The sequence below is a fragment of the Budorcas taxicolor genome, chromosome 3 (assembly GCF_023091745.1).
Source record: "Budorcas taxicolor isolate Tak-1 chromosome 3, Takin1.1, whole genome shotgun sequence".
NCBI lineage: Eukaryota > Metazoa > Chordata > Mammalia > Artiodactyla > Bovidae > Budorcas > Budorcas taxicolor.
The window spans coordinates 16773095-16793006 of record NC_068912.1 but is presented as its reverse complement, the minus strand read 5'-3'; the positions used below and the strand labels follow the sequence as shown (position 1 = coordinate 16793006).

General features: G+C 38.6%; 1 protein-coding gene across 1 annotated transcript in view; it reads right to left on the bottom strand.

Moving 5' to 3' along the window:
- Positions 1–19373, bottom strand: part of NUP210L (nucleoporin 210 like) — a 92943-nt gene extending 73570 nt beyond the window's left edge. The window contains 10 exon segments of the mRNA XM_052637302.1: positions 426–566; positions 1222–1328; positions 1927–1995; positions 6393–6551; positions 7450–7582; positions 9894–10044; positions 10564–10657; positions 11835–11966; positions 17523–17659; positions 19177–19373. Coding sequence (XP_052493262.1) covers positions 426–566; positions 1222–1328; positions 1927–1995; positions 6393–6551; positions 7450–7582; positions 9894–10044; positions 10564–10657; positions 11835–11966; positions 17523–17659; positions 19177–19373 — 1320 coding nt within the window.
- Positions 19374–19912: the final 539 nt, after the last annotated feature.

Here is a 19912-nt window from a genome sequence, read left to right as displayed (position 1 = left end):
TATAAAAATTAACCAAAAGGAATAAAAATTGTCTGAAGATACTCAGTTATGCCATTTACAAAGTAAAAAACTGCTAAAAGTGCAAAGTTGGTGGCATGGTTAAACAATTGGCATATTAACCCTATGTATTTTTAGTACAAAATACTCTTATGTGGATCTGATGACTCAAGGAAACATGCATATGGAATAATCTTTAAAGGAACTTCAAATGACACGTACACAAAATGACCACAAATGCAGACACGTGCAATAACAGAGACTGAAATGGAAAATTTGCAGAGGTATAAACTACTAAGTGTACTGCTTGTCAGTTTATCTTGTGAAAGATAATGGTGAGATATGCTATATATGTGCTAGCACATCAACAAATCAAGCAAATCTTGTCAGTATTCTCAGGATTCAAAAAATGTCCTTTTAATTCCTACCTGGTAAACAATGGAAGTCAGAGATGCATTTATCACGACCACACCATCTTTCAGAGCTTTTACAACATGGTAAGATCCATTCACAGTAGTTAGCTGCTCTTCAAAGTACTCCCTCAGGAACTGGTACATAATCTTGAGATTCTGAAAATCAGCCCAGAAGTAGCACAAATATGAAGAGATGTGTTTTTTTTTTTCCCTAATGCTATTTTAAACTCAAAGCATTAAAAAAAAAAAAAGTGTGACTATGCATTCTGGGGCTTAAAGAAGTAAAAATAAAAATCTTTGCTCTCCCTCATCAAATTCTAAGTTGGAAAGATGTCATTTTAAAATAGTACTAGTTTTTGAAAGATCTATTAATGATAAGCAATTAGAAACAGTAAGCATCAAAGCTTATGTCAATTTTAGTGTGATTTGTGCCATTCCAGAAATTGACAGTTGGGGGTAGGGTGGGGAATGGATGCTGGAGAATGACTACAACATTTTACATCTAATGATCACACTATAAAACTCTGGTAACTTCTCTGAAATGAAGTTTTAGAATGAGGATCCCATCCAAAGTGTTACCCTTGGTGCCAACCTCATCTCTTTCCTATAAATCTAACCAAGTTGTATCTTTTACTTCTGATTTAGTATTCCTCAAGGATAGAACTACTTAATAATAATAATGATAAAGTAGTAACTTGCATTTTCTGAAGGCAAAATCTGGAAGCCAAAAAAAAAGTCTTCCTAGCAAAAAGACTGCCCACTGAAGGAGTTACCCTTAAGGGGGCTAGAAAAATTCAAAAGATAGACTCACGTCTGAAATATAGACCTTTGTGCTGCTTTTATCAAATACTTCTACTGTAATAACATAGACCTGTCCCACCTCTAGACTCCATCGGTCTCCAGGTTGGACTGTGAAACCTGTACACAAATCAATAAAGAAAAATATCAGAAGAGGCCATTTTTCTATAATGAATTTTATAAATACAAACTTTAAAGAGCTAAAGTCACTAATAGATGGAGATGGTTTCCAAAGTAGATTCTTTAGTTCCCTCTATAAAACTGTATAATAATTTGGGGTTCCAAAGATCCTAGTTTAACTTAGTTCATCTTAGGTATAAAAGAAGCATTCTCACTTACATCTGTATACAAATATCATCCACCCCAAACCCACAATTTTGCTCATTTCTGATATGTCAGGCAAGACTTCAGCTGCTTTCACAGGAAAAAATTGCTTCATGTGGCTTAAGGACATAGGTTTCTTCTTTCTTTGTATGAAGTCTCTTTTCCTAGTCCAACCTTGTATTACATGGAGTTTCATACCTTTTCACAATCTGTTTCAAGATGCTTTACTCTTGCAAATAGCATTTAACTAGAACAATGTGAGAAAACATGTCAAAGTAAGGTTGAATTTGAAATTAGTTAAGTCTCAAAATGAAGCACTCTAGTCTTTAATGCACTCATTTCAGTGGCATACTTTAAGTTATTTGGCTTTATGAAAATCATTATCTAAAAATACCTAAAAATCCAGGCTCTACAACATATATGGTGCAATTTGGGAGTCCAGACACAGATCGCATATGGACATCTTAATTTTGGTTTAAGGAAATTTTATGAGCTAGATTTGGGTGAAAAGAAAAATATAAGCTACCAAAATAAATAAATAAGCCCACAAACAAAAGCAAGTAAAAATTCTATCTTTCATTATCTCTTGGAAAGCAAAACTTAAATGCATACATTCTGAGAAAAATATGAGGGTTCAGTAATCACAGGTATAAGGTATTCTTGAATTTCAAATATCAGGAAGATGAAACGAGAGAAAAAAAGATCATGCTCCACATTTTTAATATTCATTTAGCTGCAGAATCCTTTTCCCCTGTAAAAGTGTTTCACAGGAGCCCATTAGGGAAAGTAGGACAAAGTGGAATTGCTCTGGCTGAAGAAATGGACAGTGGTGGATGGAGAGGGAGTGGCATGACTTGTCATCCAGCCCAGTAACTTGCCTTGGGCTCCACAGACAGTTTTAAAAATCACTAATTGATTTTCTATTATCTGTGGCAATTCTTTAATATCAAAATGTTTTCTCTCCCACCAAAGATACTTCTTTGTCATACATCACATGACACATTATTTATTCTGTTAGCCTATACACAATCTGGGGCTTCTCAGGTGGTGCTAGTGGTAAAGAACCCTCCTGTCAATGCAGGAGAGGAGATCTAAGGTATGCAGGTTCCATCTCTGGATCGGGAAGATCACTTGGAGGGAGGCATGGCAGCCCACTCCAGTATTCTTGCCTAGAGAATCCCATGGATAGAGGAGCCTGGTGGGCTCTTGTCCACAGGGTCACAAAGAGTCAGACACTACTGAAGCAACTTAGCATGCCTACACAATCTAATTAGTAATGTAATTCCTTCTCAGAAATATACTGTGTCCAAAAGCTAAGAAGAAATTATTTCTGCTCTGAGAAACGTATCACTGAAATGATTAGACAGAAAACTCTTATTATTTCTAAGTACACTAATTTAGAAGTGCTGTTAATTCAGTCATGCACTAGGCTATAATTAGGCACTACAATATCTATAGTGACAATGAAAGCAAAATATTTAATCTATTTCAGGGATCAAACTTTTAAAGCTGCCCAAGTACTTCAAAAGAACTATTAATATACATACAATTGATATGCTAATTAAAATTACTTTTTTAGTGAATGTCAAAGTTGCTCAGTGGTGTCAACTCTTGGCAACCCCATGGACTATACAGTCCATGGAATTCTCCAGGCCAGAATACTGGAGTGCGTAGCCTTTCCCATCACCAGGGGATCTTCCCAACCCAGGGATCGACCCAGGTATCCCACGTTGCAGGAGGATTCTTTACCAGCTGAGCCACAAGTAAAAACCATTTGGTTTTACTATTCATTAAAGCAAATCTTTTAAACACTGTGTCAGTCTAAGTTTGGTTTTAGTATGTACTACATTCATAAACTGTAAGAGCTAAAAGGAAATTCCCTCGTAGCTCAGTTGGTAAAGAATCCACTGCAGGGCAGGAGTCTACCTGCAACGCAGGAGACCTGGGCTAGATTCCTGGGTTGGGAAGATCCCCTGGAGAAGGAAATGGCAACCCACTCCAGTATTCTTGCCTGGGAAATTCCATGAACAGAGGAGCCTGGTGGGCCACAGTCCACGGGGTCACAAAAGAGTTGGACACAACTGAGTGACTGAACACGCATGCAGAAGGAAATTCAGGAGTATATCATTCCTTTCATTTTACAGATGAGGGCACAGATCTCAATAGGTCTCTAAACCAGTTCATCCCTCCATAATCAGAATAAGACATCTACCTTTTATCTAATCCTTCCCTGTTTGGAATTTCATTTTATCTTGCTCCTCCAAAATCTTACTTCTCAGAAATCTAGCTCCATCAACTGACCTTCTTTTCATCCATATCTCTGCCATCTCTCTGTTTAACTTATAGACATATTCAAGTTTCTCTTAACTTAAAAAAATTTTGTCTTCTTCAAACTTCTGCTTTGTTTTCCTCCTTCTTTTTAAAGCCAAGCTGTTTTATTGGAAAAGTGATCCAAGACTTCCTTTATTTCTGCTGATTTCACCTGAAGAACATTCTCATTGCAAATTCCTCACTTGGTTACCATGAAATTTTTCTCTCCTGATTTTCCTACTATTTCCTACTCTCCTAATTTCCTATTAAACATTCTTTCTGGGCATCCTTCAAGTTCCTCCTCTTCCAAATGAACCTTAGAAGCTGGCAGTCCAGAGTTATGTCTTTGGTCCTCTTCTCCTCTCACTCTGTATATTCTCCCTTTCTCTACAACAGCTTCAGCTATCACCTGGCTATAAATTAATAACTCTGAAAGACTTGTCTTCATCCTGAATCTTTCTCTTCCAGATGCATAATAAAAATTTCTGCTTGGATGTCTAGCGCACAGATACTTCAAGTTGACATGTGAAGGACTAAACTAGTTTTCCTTTCTCTTAAACATGCGCCTTCTTTTATATCACCCATCTCTATGAGTACCACCAGCCACCTAAGGCAGGCGCTGAATAAATTATGAATCGTCACCTTCCATGTCAAGAGGTAAATATATTTTAATATTTAATAACAATAATTAACAATATGGAATATATAACAATATGAACTGAGAAAAAAATGAAAAAAACTATGAAAAATATCATGGTAAGGATGCCTGGGGAAGGCAGTTCAGGTAAGTGCCTGACACACAGCTGAAACTAAATAAATATCAAATATCTTAGTTTACTTTGTAGTTACTATTGTATTTGTTCACAAATGTCCTAGGCACCTTGAAAGGACTAGAGACCAAACAACTCTGAACCAAAACCCCTCCTGAATGTTTTAGACAAATAATATAACAGAATATAACAGCTAATTAACAAATTCTATTCTACAAGAAATACTATAGCCTTTAGGACTGATAGGCTCTTACTCAGAGCAAGCCTGCTAAGCCCTACATAGCTACTCCCTCTCCTACTCTGTTACCTGTTCTACTACTTTCCCCTGATTCTCTGCACTCAGCTGCAGTGTCTTCCTTGCTCGTCTGTAAACATGCCAAACATGCTTCTGCCTCAGAACCTTCGAAATTGCTATTTCCTCTTTCTGGAGAGCCTTCACCCAGATATCTGTATGGTTCATTGCTCAAATGCAGCCTTATCAGAGAGGACTTCCCTAACTACCCAGAGTAAAATAGTCTGTATCCTCAGCCCTTAGAGCAATGTTGAGCATATAGGAGAAATAGAATAGGTATTTGCTGAATAAATTAAACAAATTAATTTAAATATTTGGGATTCAAAGATTCAAAAATAGGAAATATTTTGAAATCAACACTGAGAATTTTATGAATTCTCTGAAAATTTTAATTTTCTGAGAATTTTAATCTTTATACTGTTTTGTTTTCATTGACTATATTAGAGCTCCAAGTAACTCTCTTTGTTCAATCTTTACAGAGCAGGTTTACTGAAGTTTTTAAAATTACTCTTAGACACAGATGTAAGGAACAGACTTTTGGACCCTGTGGGAGAAGGTGAGGGTGGGATGATTTGAGAGAATAGCATTGAATCATGTATATTACCATATGTAAAATAGATGATCAGTGCAAGTTCAATGCATGAAGCAGGGCACCCAAAGCCAGTGTTCTGGGACAGCCCAGAGGGATGGGGTGGGGAGGGAGGTGGGAGGGAGATGCAGGATGGGGAGACACATGTACACCCGGGGGTAATTCATGTTGATGTATGACAAACACCACCGCAAAATTGTAAAGTAATTATCCTCCAATTAAAATAAATTAATTAAAAAATTACTCTTGCCTCAATTTAACAAATATTAAGTAGCCACTGCAGACAATATCATCTTTTCTCAATTATTCATGTGAAAACAAGAACAAATTAAATAACATTTACACAAGTTCCTCCAAAGTTTTCCCTGGTCTCCTATTTATAATTTTTTAATATAACCTTATTTATTTATTTATATTTGGCTGTGCTGGGTCTTCGCTGCTGCTTGAGCTTTTCTCTAGTTGTGGTGCACAGGGTCTAGAGTGTGTGGCCTTCAGCAGTTGCAGCTCCCAGGTTCTAGAGCATAGGTTCAGTAGCTGTGGTGCACAGACCTAGTTGCTCAGCTGTATGTGGGATCTTCCTAGATCAGGTATTGAACTGTGTCTTCTACATTGGCAGGCAGATTCTTTAGTACTGGGCCACTAAGGAACCCCGCCTACTTACAATTTATATTATGTTGCACATATGTTCAACAGATTACAAATAACAACTACTCTTCTGTACCTACCCTTTGTTAGAAATTATGACAATAATAATTTATAGTGCTTTTTAAAAGATAAAACCTATGGAAAATAAGTGTAGTAGTGTTATAATCATGCTTAACCAGTTATTTTACCAAGGAACATGTCTAGCTTGCTCAAGGAAATATAGATTGACAGCAAAAACTTGAACAAAAGGATACTTTTGTGGACGAAGATAAGGTTAGTGTGGCCCAGCTGGACAGCAGTCACCATGGCTGTTTTCTCATCCAGTAAAGCCACCTTCCCAGAAAGAGAAATATTACATGAAACTCTGTGGTCTTGCAATTCTAGTGTATAATGTTCCAGGGGAAATTTCACCTCTGTAAGACATGAAAGATACATAACCATAATGAAAGCAATAGAAAATAGTATATTGTTGGATTATAAGAAGAAGCAGGTCAAAATAAGAGCAAAATCTGCTTTTCCCTTTATTTCCTCCCAACTATAATGAATTTCTACATATATGGAAACTGAGGGGGACTACTATATGAGTTTATTGTTGCTTATATTCTTAAAACTCAGTAAACTGAGAGTAGGAGGAGGGATCTCCACTAGGCAAGTAAATAAAGGACTAATGTTAATGGAGCAAATGTACACTTTATAAACCGAATGGGACTTTTGGGATCAGCGGGGTATTAAATTTTTCAGATAACAGAGTTTCTCAATAAACAGCTTTTTTGCAAAGATCATTCAAATCCCTTCTGGTTAAGTTTATTCCCTTGTCCTAAGTAAACTTTTGGTTGTTTTAATAGACAATTCAGAACTTTACGGGCACTGAAGCTAAGTAGTAGCTGAACTATAGCATTAGTCTGTTTAAGATATGTGGGCTACCTCAGTCCAGTATTAGCTCAAGTACTGCAATAAAAAAATACAGTTAATCTTTGAACAGTACAGGGATTAGAGGCACTAACACTCCCCCATCGGCCTCCCCATGCAGTTGAAAATCCACGTTAGTCAACCCTCTGTAACCCCAGTTCTGCATGCACACTTTCAGCCAACCAAACATCGTATAGTAGTGTAGTGTTTTTCAAAAATCTGCATATAAATGGAACTGCACAGTTCAGACCCATGTTGTTTGAGGGTCAACTGTACTTTTATCACAAAAATCTAAGACAGAAAGAACAAAAAGTATTTTGCATATATAATGTGAAGCTGCTTCTCTTGTCAGCAGAAAAGATTTGGGAAATGTTAGTCTTAGGAGAAGCTAAATCAACTTACCTGTCATTCTTCCCTGAACCATTTTTGCAACTCGGTATTTAATATATGCACCTACTAAGAGATAAATATCTTGGGATGGTATAAGAAATATATTCTCCAAAACAAGCAGACGTATCAATGCTGCTGCCACTTTCTAAAAGAAGGAAAAGAAAAAAAACCAAACCAGAAAGTTTCCACAGGCAAAATCCCCAAGGTTGCCCTCCTTATTAAAGTTTACTTTTATAAATTTCTTCTAAAATATTTTGCCAAGATTAAAAAAAACGCTTTCCTAAGCACAGATCATAATTTCAGTTAGCCTTAAAAAGTGATCATGAATATTAACACAGTGTCAGCTTTCTAAGTCACTTATTAACTAAGTCACTCAAACAAAGAATAGAAAACAACAAGCTTTCTTAAAGGAGAAGGGTAGGTAAATAAAAAGGCAAGTGTGATAAAATGGGAAAAAGTAAGACCTAACTGTATTCCACTGAAATTCTTTTAACCAACCTCCGGTGAACTGACTTTCCAGATGAAGTTACTCTGTATCCCTTGTTGAACATATCAATTCTTGTGAAGGGTTACCCAATACAAGGTTAACAGGCTGCTCTCTAGGATGTCCACATACATGTTACTGCCACTTGAACTGAATGCTTGCCAAAAGACATTTGCTTTTCTCAACTTTAATAATAATTAATTTTTAAAAAAGCATTATATGAAAAGAGCTGTTTTCTATAAAAAATTGAAATGTTTTGAAAAGTTATAGTCAGGACGTTCCTGGTGGTCCAATGGTTAAGAGTCTGCCGTCCAATGCAGGGGACACAGGTTCAATCTGTGGTTGAGGAAGATCCCACGTGCTGCAGAGCAACTAAGCCTGTGCATCACAACTACTGAACCCATGCCCTAGAGCTTGCGCTCTGCAACAAGAGAAGCCACCACAATGAGAAGCCTGTGCACCTCAACTATAGAGTAGCTCCCACTCGCCGCAACTAGAGAAAGCCCCAGTGCAGCCAAAACATAACGATCTGACTGTGGGTCAGATCATGAACTCCTTACTGCCAAATTCAGACCTAAATTGAAGAAAGTAGGGAAAACCACCAGGCCATTCAGGTATGATCTAAATCAAATCCCTTACAATTATAGAGTGGCAGTGACACATAGATTCAAGAGATTAGATCTGATAGATGGAGTGCCTGAGGAACTATGGACGGAGGTTCATGACATTGTACCGGAGGTGGTGATCAAAACCATCCCCAAGGAAAAGAAATTCAAAAAGGCAAAATGGTTGTCTGAGGAGGCCTTACAAATAGCTGAGAAAAGAAGAGAAGCAAAAGGCAAAGGAGAAAAGATATACCCATCCGATGCAGAGTTCCAAAGAATAGCAAGGAAAGATAAGAAAGCCTTCCTAAGTGAACAATGCAAAGAAATAGAGGAAAACAAGAGAAAGACTACAGATCACTTCAAGAAAATTAGAGATATCATGGGAACATTTCATGCAAAGATGGACATAATAAAGGACAGAAATGTTAAGGACTTAACAGAACCAGAAGATATTAAGAAGAGAATACACAGAAGAACTATACAAAACAGATCTTCATGTCCCAGATAACCACGATGGTGTGATCACTCACCTAGAGCCAGAATTCTGGAATGCAAAGTCAAGTGGAACTTAGGAACCATCACTACAAACAAAGCTAGTGGAGGTGATGGGATTCCAGCTGAACTATTTCAAATCCTAAAAGATGATGCTGTGAAAGTGCTGCACTCAATATGCTAGCAAATTTGGAAAAGTCAGCAGTGGCCACAGGACAGGAAAAGGTCACCTTTCCTTCCAATCCCAAAGAGAGGCAATGCCAAAGAATGTACAAACTACCGCACAAATAAATAAATTAATTAATTTTTAAAAATTAATTTAAAAAAATAGTTAAAGGCAAGCTAAGGATAAATTTAAAAAAATTTTAATTAAGAAAAAATTAAATAAAAAAGAAATTATAGCTAAGATGTACTGCTATCAAATTAGGTGTAGGTGAGAAATGTAAAAGACTAGGGGAAAATCTTTGAAAAATATATTAGAATTCTGCACTCAGATTGTTTCACACATGTATAATCTTTCACTCAACCATAAAATAAAATGAAAAATGAAAAAGAAACTAGAAACTAATTTGTGCAAGAATGAGTATGTATATTTTTAAACAGTGAATGGTAGACAAAGAAAAGTCTCGGACCTACATCAAAGGATTGGTGAATAAAATGCAGTTATATGTTTTAAGAGAAAATGCCAGTAACATTTGTAATTGTACGTGGGTAACAACATGTTTAAGGAAGACAGGTTTTCAAAAAATGTTTATCCGTTTCAAACAACTTTTTCAATTGGCCTAAATCAATCAGGTTAGAGGGTTTCTATTGTAGATAAACATAAGAAACTATCCCATAGGCAAGACTTAATGTCTATAGCACTAAATTTTTACCTTATAGAATGGTTCAGAAATTCGAACTTTTACGATAGCAGCACCAGTTTTAATGCCAGACACCAAAATCATATCTCCCTGTTTCTCTTCTTTTTCCATCTCAGCTATATATGCAGGGGGAGAATATTCTGCTTCAGAGTATCTCAAAATCCTAAAGAGATAAACTTTGTTTCTAGTAGATTATTCTTCTTCCAAAAGGCTCTGAGAGACTTTAAACATAGTCTCTTCAATGTCTGTATAGTGTCAAAAGTTTAAAATTTCCACAATGACTAGATAGAAGAAAAGTACTTAATATGCTTCTGGCTAAACCTGTCGTAAGACTAAAACCCGGATTGTCTGAGAGCTATTGCTTGGTACTGAAGAGAAAATTTCATACTAATATCCACTCACTGTATTTCAGTGAGTGTTGACAGCTTGAAAAACAAAAGTGTCAGAAGATACAACAAATAACTGTACAGTTCTGATTTCATGAACTCCTCTGCAGTGACTCAAATGAAACCATCAAGGTACCTACAGCCATGCCATATTTTCCCATGATAAATTTATTTGTTCCAAATAGTTCCAGATAGAAAAATGATCAAAACCCACACAAATGATTGCTGTTCAGTGTGCTACCCAAAGGCAGATGTCTCCTTCAAAGTCAGATAGTTAGGTTTGGTTTCAAGGTTACCTAATTTTGCTAGACAGTTCTTCTATTGCTGATTCATTATCCCGGGCAATGCTCCACTCAAACACCATCCCTGCCAAACTACTAAAAGTATTTCCTGTAAAGCAAGGCAAAAACAGACAAGACAAAATCACATATTCAAAAATATTCAGGTATCTTTAATAAGCAAGGGAAATTTAACTAGAAAATTATTTTTAAGCCTCTTTCATTAACAAATAGATACACTATCATTTATGAATTAAAACACATCTACCAGGAAGACTCCCTACACAGAGTAAGTACGGTTGCTGTATAAGCTTTCTGAAAGTGAAAATGACTCAAGCTGGTTAACTGCTGGTTGACAAAATTATGGCACTATTTCTGTTCCTTTCAACATAAAAAGTCTACCTTATAATCTATCTCAGGGTTGACAGGCATCCCTAAATCCTGGTCCCTCTAATAAAAATTTTTATAAAAGCTAGGTTTGAATATTACTAATATGTTCATTTCTCATATTTTAAAAATCGCTCTTCACTAGTTTACAAAGAAAGAAGCAATGCATTAAAATGTGTTTGTTTTTTTTTTTTACATATTACATTAGTGTAGTATATGAAAGGCAATGGCACCCCACTCGAGTACTCTTGCCTGGAAAATCCCATGGACAGAGGAGCCTGGTAGGCTGCAGTCCATGGGGTCGCCAAGAGTCGGACACGACTGAGCGACTTCACTTTCACTTTTCACTTTCATACATTGGAGAAGGAAATGGCAACCCACTCCAGTGTTCTTGCCTGGAGAATCCCAGGGACGGGGGGAGCCTGGTGGGCTGCCGTCTACGAGGTCGCACAGAGTCGGACATGACTGAAGCGACTTAGCAGCAGTAGCAGTATATGAAAAACAATGTAAAATCAGTCTTAAGAAAGGTAAAATTATAAAATTTTCACAGGTTTACATTTAATTCTCTTGGCCTACAGAAAGTAGACTGATCAAAACAGAACTAATAATAAATTCCAAAATGTCCTTTTCTTTTTTTCTCCAAAAATGTTCTTAATTGTTGGGACCACTAGCAGAAGCTCAGTAGCAGAATTTGGATTCTGAACTAGAAAATTTTAATGAAAGTCTGTAGTTAATACATCGAACCACACTCAGAATTGTTAATTCTTCTTGCACATGAACTTCATATGAGAAAATAAACATTATTTCCAACCTACTTTTATCTCTCAAATTTCTATTTCCAAAAACTAAACACAAAAGTGTTCATTTTAGGTAATTTTGTTGAATCCTCTGACATTCTTTACCTTCAGCATCCAATGCCCTCACCATCAGTTCCAGTGGTGAATCATCTACATAGAGTTCCCGCGTTCGAGATATAATTTCAATGCTGTTTATCACATCAACCTTAACATCACACCGCAGTTCATGGTCAGTCACTAAAACGAACCCAAAAACTGAGAATTTAATTCAACAGGTCATGAATCTATTAAATATTTCATATACTGCGGAGCTTATTCTAAATCTTAAGAAAAAGAAAGGCATAACAGTTCCTTTCAACCTGCGGAAGAAAACAGCTTAGCAACAAAATATATAAGAGCATCTGTTTACAAGAAGAGACACTAGAGCAGTGATTTCCAGATACTGATCTATAATAATGTTTTTATTCACCCGTCAAAAAATGAGAATTTTAAAACAGTAATAAAATTAAATATATTCACTTTAAAGGAATATATGTTCAGTATTACTTTTGAAGTGTTAGAATGCTTTTCCTTTTATGAAATTATAAGAGTACATTAAAAAAAATGTGTTTATTTAGGAAAGTAAGAGGGTGGCAACCATATGCCATTCCTGTCTGCCAATAAATTGCTCTCTCACTTCATTTCTTTCCTTTTTTTTTCCTGGACCATGAGATTAAAAAGCCTGAGAATCACGCAGACCCAACTAGAGTTCCACTCAATCTGTTTGTTGCTCAGCTGTGCCCAACTCTTTGCGACACTGTAGACTGCAGCCTGCCAGGCTCCTCTGTCCATTGAATTCTCCAGGCAAGAATACTGGAGTGGGTTGCCATTCCCTTCTCCAGGGGGTCTTCCTGACCCAGGAATCAAACCCAGTTCTCCTGCATTGCAGGCAGATTCTGTACCATCTGACCCACCAGAGAAGCCCAATATAGTCATGATTAACTTCAGAAACACAAATTGAAACAGTACAGAAAGTAGACTTATTTTCATAAAGATGAAACAAGGGTGAAATAAAAATTATTTTGGGGACTTCCCTGGTGGCACAGTGAATAGGAATCTGCCTGCCAACACAGGGGACATGGTTTCAATCCCTGGTCCAGGAAGATTCCACATGCCTTGAAGAAACTAAGTCTGTGTGCCACAACTACTGAAACCCACTCACCTAGAGCCTGTGCTCCACAACAAGAGAAGCCACTGCAATGAGAGGCCCATGTACTGCAACAAAGAGCAGCCCCAGCTCACTACAACTAGAGAAAGCCTGTGAGCAGCAATGAAGACCCAATGCAAACAAAAAATAAATTAAATTTTTAAAAATTATTTTAAAATATTTTGGGACTTCTCTGGTGGTACAGCAGGTAAGAATCTGCTGGCCAACACAGGGGACAGGGGTTCGATCCCTGGTCCAGGAAGATTCCACATGCCAAGAAGCAACTAAGACCACAGACTACAACTACTGAAGTCCATGTGCCTAAAGTCTCTGTTCTGCAACAAGAGAAGCCACCACAATGAGAAATTCTTTCACTACAGCAAAGAGTAGCCCCTGCTTGCCACAACTAGAGAAAGTCTGTGCACAGAAACAATGATTCAGTGCAGCTGAAATATAAATAAATTAATTAAAAATTTTTTAAGTATTTGCTGAATAACCACATGCTGAGCACAGTGCAAAGTGTACTGATCATTCCATTCTATTCTCTCCACCAAAATCATACAGCTGTCTAAATCCTTTCTTAATCCTTCACTTGAACTTTTATACCTAAAATTTATGCCTTCATCTCCAAACTCCTCTACCTGTCCTGTACTTAAGGTTGAAAATCTAGATATCCCACTACAAAAAGGCATTTTCATATATTCATAGACTACATCTGGAATGATACAGAAAAGTGGTTCTCTCTTGGAGAAATGAGATTAGAGATTTACTTTTCATTATATAACCTTTTGGGGTTTCCCTGGTGGCTCAGACCATAAAGAATCTGCCAGTAATGCAGGAGATTACCCCTGGTTTGGTCCCTGAGAAGAAAGATCCCCTGGAGAAGGGAATGGCTGCCCACTCCAGTATTCTTGCCTGGAGAATTCCATGGACAGAAGAGCCTGATGGGCTACAGTCCATGGGGTCACAAAGTGTAGGACATGATTGAACAACTAACACTTTCACTACTTTCACATATAACCTTTCATATTCTTTAAATATTTTATCAAAGGGAGGTAACATCTAGTCAGAACAAAACAAAACAAAACATCAAAATAAATCTAACACTCTTACCAAATAGAATATGCCCACCTCGTCTCTCACCATTATCCATCTCTGTCACAGTTGAGTAGTAGTGAAAGTCACTCGGTCATGTCCAACTCTTTTTGACCCCATGTAGCCCACCAGGCTCCTCTGTCTATGGAATTCTCCAGGCAAGAATACTGGAGTGGGTTGCCATGCCCTTCTTCAGGGATCTTCCCGATCCAGGGATTGAATCCAGGTCTCCCACATTGCAGGCAGATTCTTTCCCGTTTAAGCTACTAGGGAATTCCCTAGTAGCTAGTGGCTAATCTCTGTCATAGCCACTCATTTTCTCTATTAGACTATCACCGAAAACATCATAAACAAAATCCCAAGCACCTAAACACTAATGGAGTGCTTAAATCTTTTAACCTTTACAGATACCTTATAGTTAGTAGGTAATTCAATATTTGTCAAACAAATGAAGAGTTTCTCTTAAGGCATGCTCTTCCCTTTCCACACGTCCCTTCCCATTTCAGAGTGCCAGTTCCCATTAAGATAAGAATGCATCTTGTAGAACACTAAGACTGCCATTCATTACTGGGAATCTCCATCATCTATGTACACAATTGTTTTAATAGCAAAATTGTGAAAGCTGATTTGAAAGATAATTTTGGAATATTCACAAGTCAGATGAAACTAAGCTGAGAGCCAGAATTGACATTTCTCCAAGCAGCTGTGTGCTCTTTCAACATCAGAATGAATTCATGTAGTTAAGAGTAATTACATGACTTCCCTGATGGTACAGATAAGAATCTGCCTGCTGCAGGGGACAGGGGTTTTATCTCTGGTTCAAGAATATTCCATATGTGGAGGAGCAATTAAACCTGTGAGCCACAACTGCTGAGCCCATGCTCTAGAGCTTGTGAGCCCCAACTGCTGAGCCCATGCACCTAGAGCCTGTGGTCTGCAACAAGAGAAGCTATAGCAATGAGAAGCCTGTGCACCACAATAAAGACTGGCCCCTCTCTCGCCACAACTGGAGAAAGCCCACTCACAGCAACAAAGACCCAGTGCAACCAAAAATAAATAAAATTTGAAAAGAGTAATTACATTAAAAATAGCATATGTGACCAAAGCAACACTTCTTCTCTCATCTTTGTATCCTTCTCTATCCACTGTAGCTGCCCTGCATGACATGGTCCTCAAAGATTCTCATCTTTGAAATCTCATATTTCATTGACTCCAAGACACTCATTTTCCTGACATTTCAACATCTCTGAAATTAGGGTTTTATCTTATGACTGATGACATCTTAGAACTGTCAACCACCAGCAGTCATGGCATAGTTATCATTTACTGCATTCGTGAGAATTTTAAAAGGGCCAACACCAAACTTGCAGAATGGGTATTAGTAGATGGAAGGAAACATGAACAATGGTGGAGTACTCTTTCCCCTTGGAACCAAACAGTTAAGGACACAGAGTGGGAAAGATGGCGACTCAGATGTGCTAGAAACCTTTCAAAGCTGGAGACAAAATAGGTCAGCTTTATAAATTGTAATGCCAACTAATGAGTCCAATACTAATACCTTGTAGGTGGTTTTGGTTTAATTCTTTTAAGAAATGCAACAACACTAACAGTCTCAATGGTACAAAGGAAGATGTTGTGGGGATAAACACAGACATTGATGATTCCCAATCAAAAAGTGATTCAGATGAAGCAAAAATGTTAAATTTGTCTTAGGAATATTTTAACCGGTTAATTTTATTTCCTTTTTATTAGGCTTGAGAGTGACACACAATAAAAATAACCATCTAAGTCAAAAAGAGCCCTTCAATAGGTATAAAGTAAAAATTCTAAGTGAAGAAAAGCAGTTTAGTTGGCAATGTTGTTCTTGTTGCTGCTGCTAAGTCACTTCAGTCGTGTCCGACTCTATGCGACCCTATAGACAGCAGCCCACCAGGCTCCCCCATCCCTGGGATTCTCCAGGCAAGAATACTGGAATGGGTTGCCATTCCCTTCTCCAATGCATGAAAGTGAAAAGTGAAAGTGAAGCTCCTCAGTTGTGTCCAACCCTCAGCGACCCCATGGACTGCAGCCTTCCAGGCGCCTCCGTCCATGGGATTTTCCAGGTAAGAGTACCGGAGTGGGGTGCCATTGCCTTCTCTTAATGTTGTTCTTAGTAGTACATTAAAAATAGTTATAATAGATGGCATCTTCAATTATATGAAATATGGTATACCAAACATCTTAAATTTATCTTTAATAATACAGTATAGATATATAATTTATCAAAATATTTAAGAGCCACACAGATATTTCTGACCTATCAATACGAAAATACCAAGTGCCAGACACTCAAGGACACAAATAGCATTTCTTAAGCTGCTCTGGTCTAAAACAGACCAGCATGTGCTTCCCAAATTTCAGTATGTATGAAAATCATCTGGAAAGCTTGTTAAAAACACACATCCCTGGGACTTCCTTGGTGACTCAGTGGCTAAGAATCTGCCTGCCAAGGCAGGGAACACAGGTTTGATTCCTGGTCCAGGAAGATCCCATATGCCATGGAGCAGCTAAGCCTGTGTACTACAACTACTACTGAGATCGAGTACTGCAATTACTGAAGCCTGCGCACCTTAGAACCCATGGTCCCCAAGGAGAAGCCACTGCAATGGCAAGCCCGAGCACCACAACAAATAGCAGCCCCCACTCACCCCAGCTAGAGAATGCCCTGGCACAGCAACGAAGACCCACTGAAGCCATAAATTAAAACCACAGATCCCCTGGCTCATTCCAGAAATTCTGATACAGCAGATCTAAGGTGGGGCCTGAGAATTTACACTTCTAACAAGCTCCCAGGTGATGTTGAAGATGCAGATTCTTAGATGACACTAGTACTTGAGAAGTACTAGTTTTTTATTTTATTTATTTATTTATGGGCTTCACTTGGTCTCTGACTGCACACGGACTTTGTTTGTCTAGTTGCAGTGAGCGGGGACTACCCTCGAGTTGTGGTGCTCAGGTTTCTCCTTGTGGTGGCTTCTCTTGTTGCAAAGCATGAGGTCTAGAGTGCTCAGACTTCAATAGTTATGTCATGTGAGCTTAGTTGCCTATGGCACATGGGATCTTCCCTGACCAGGAATTGAACCCATCTCCTGCATTGGCAGGCAGATTCTTAACCACTGGACCACCAGGGAAGCCTGAGAAGTACTAGTCTTTATTCTGCCTTTTGCCTCACTCAAGACCAACCGCAGAACCTAACAACCAAGCTAGTTCTGATAAATAGGTCCTTCCCTTCTCCACTGATTCAAACAACCAGAGTTTCTGCTCTGTATCAGGCATATTGCCAAGCGCTGGATGTTCAAAAATAAAAATGTTACAGGCTAGAATGCCACAATTAAGGTTTATATTGCAGGAATCCTTTTTTCTACCTTAAGGGGCATTTGAAGCCAACACTGTCTGTGTTAACCATCTATAAAAGATATCAGATTTTTCTACTCCAGGGGAACAGTTACATAGTGTGTTTTGTCTCAACATACCTATCTCTCGAGCAAGAATAACACTGCTGAGGCGTATTGGTTGGGTAGATTCAGCAATGAGTACTGCTTTTTGAGAACATAAGGTGCCATTTTCATATAAAGGTTCAACAGTTACTGCATCATGATGGGTGGAATGCCTGCCAGGATGAAATATGAATGTGGGTTAAAATTAACTTTTGGTGGAACATAGGTTCCTATAGTTTTTCCATGTTACATACTACCAGATGTATTTAAAGGTTTTTCTTTAAAGTAGAAACATTGCTTAAAGAGGTAAGATTTAAGTGGAAGAGACTGATTAGAACATTTTTCAGTGATCCCTTGTGCCAAGTTATATTCCTGCCTCAATATTTAAAGTAAGATTGTTAACAATCTTCCCTCAGTATGTAAAAATAGGATTGATGCTGTGTTTCCAACAATGAGACCTGGCTTCTCAAACTCTGAGGAATGAATTTCCTCCAATCCTAGAAATTGGACTGTTGCTATCTAAGGTGGAAATCTTGCTAAAATTATGAGGCATGAGTCCAACTCAAAATACAGTTTAAAAAATCATTATTTTTGGATGGATGGAAGGAATGGCTTTCAATGCTAGACTGATGCCTTCCATCATCCTCAGTCAGGAGATATGTCACACGGGATCACTGTGTAAGCCTGATTTCCTTATACAGCCTCATAAAATGGGAGATGAACTTCTTACACTATGGAGAAAACTTAGTGCTTCTCTTCAGTGATGGTAAAGGGAAATCTCCAATTACAATGAGCCCTCTGATACCTTGGAGCCCACTTCAGCTAGGTTCCCTTACCCTTAGGAAACCATACAACCTATGGTTGGGTTCTCTCATGCCAGAAAATCATGTCTTTTCATCCTCAGTCAGAAAGTCTTTCCCCCCAGAGTTGATTACCCCAAACTTGAGTGTACACTTCAAGAGAGTACTCTCATATGAGGGAGGAGACATATTAATATGTGACAGGCAAATCTTATCTCCACCTAAAATACACCTTCTCATAGAAGTTTATACTTCATATTATCTATGCCTCAATTCACTCACTTGTAAAATGGAAAAAATAGCACTTAATCAACAAGACTGTAAAAACGGAATGAGTTAACACATGCAAAGTACTTAGTTAAGTATGCAATAGTTAAGTGTTTTTACACTGAAAACTTCACTTTAGTTTGCAGAGAACTCGCACATCCTAAGCCTCTCTAGCCCCTCAATAAATTTCCTCAAAAATAAATAAATAAATAAATTTCCTCAGACTTTGGGAATCCCTCATCCTAGCTCTTAACACTGAAAGTTCTTTGCAGTGGGTAGCCATGGTTGAGGCCACCAACACAGGGTTTCCTTGTACCCTGACAGCTGTTCACATAGTGACTACCCCTCCCAACACATACCACGAGAAAGCCAATCTCACACATTAACTGCTCATAAAAGGACCCACACATAGACTGAAAACATCCCACACAACGAGGGTAGGCCATCAGAAGGGCTGGCCCTCCATTCCTGCTGACACCCCACCCCTGATCCCTACAGGCAAAGCTCTTCAGGATGAATGACCACAAAGTATTCCGGTGGCGTCGTCTTCCGTTCAATGAACCCTTCCCATTCTTCCTGGGCGGCGTGGGGGTGCATACTCTCGTGATCCCGCCACCCCTCACCAAGTGTAGCAGCCCCGCTGAGCCTCTAGCAGGAAAGGAACCCGGCCTGGCTCCTGCCCAAAGGGTAGCAACACCTGTGGTACGTTAAGTTTGTTGGCCAGGGTTCCAAGCAAAAAGAGAAGCAGAAACAGGAGGCGCTCTAGAGTCACGCAGAACAGCCCGAAGCCTCGGCGATTTGGTGACCCAACAGCAGTCATGGCGCCCATCAACTCCTGTCTCCTCGCTTAACTACAGCCGTGCCCTCAGCTCCAACATCAGCCAATCCACAGGCGTGACGTCAGCAGGCGGCCGTACCGCTTGGAATTAAGGGAATGTTTTTAGGAAGGGCTCCAACAAGCCGTTATGGAAACTTTAAGGCAGAAACCAGGCTAACTACCAACTTAAAGGGCTAGTTTCTTAAATATTAGGTGGCAGGCCTTAAGAATAGGCAGAAAAATCTTAAAAAAAAAAACCAAAAACTCTCCCAGTTAATTTGTCCTCTGTTGCCTACTATGTGTTTGACTCCTAGGGCAACCCCCCACCAACTTTTTTTGGGGGCAGTAATTTCCAGTCAGCATTGGCCCGTGCATATAAATGGAAAAAAATGTTCCAGTCTCTGGTATAAACAGCTGGACTTTGTCAAGGAAGCTGTGTCATTTTTACTAGTAAGTCAGATTCATGTCCAGTCTCAATGCCAGAGTGCAGGAAATGCCAGGCACTGGCATCTCAAAGACAGCTTTGAAAGCTATCCACTCAC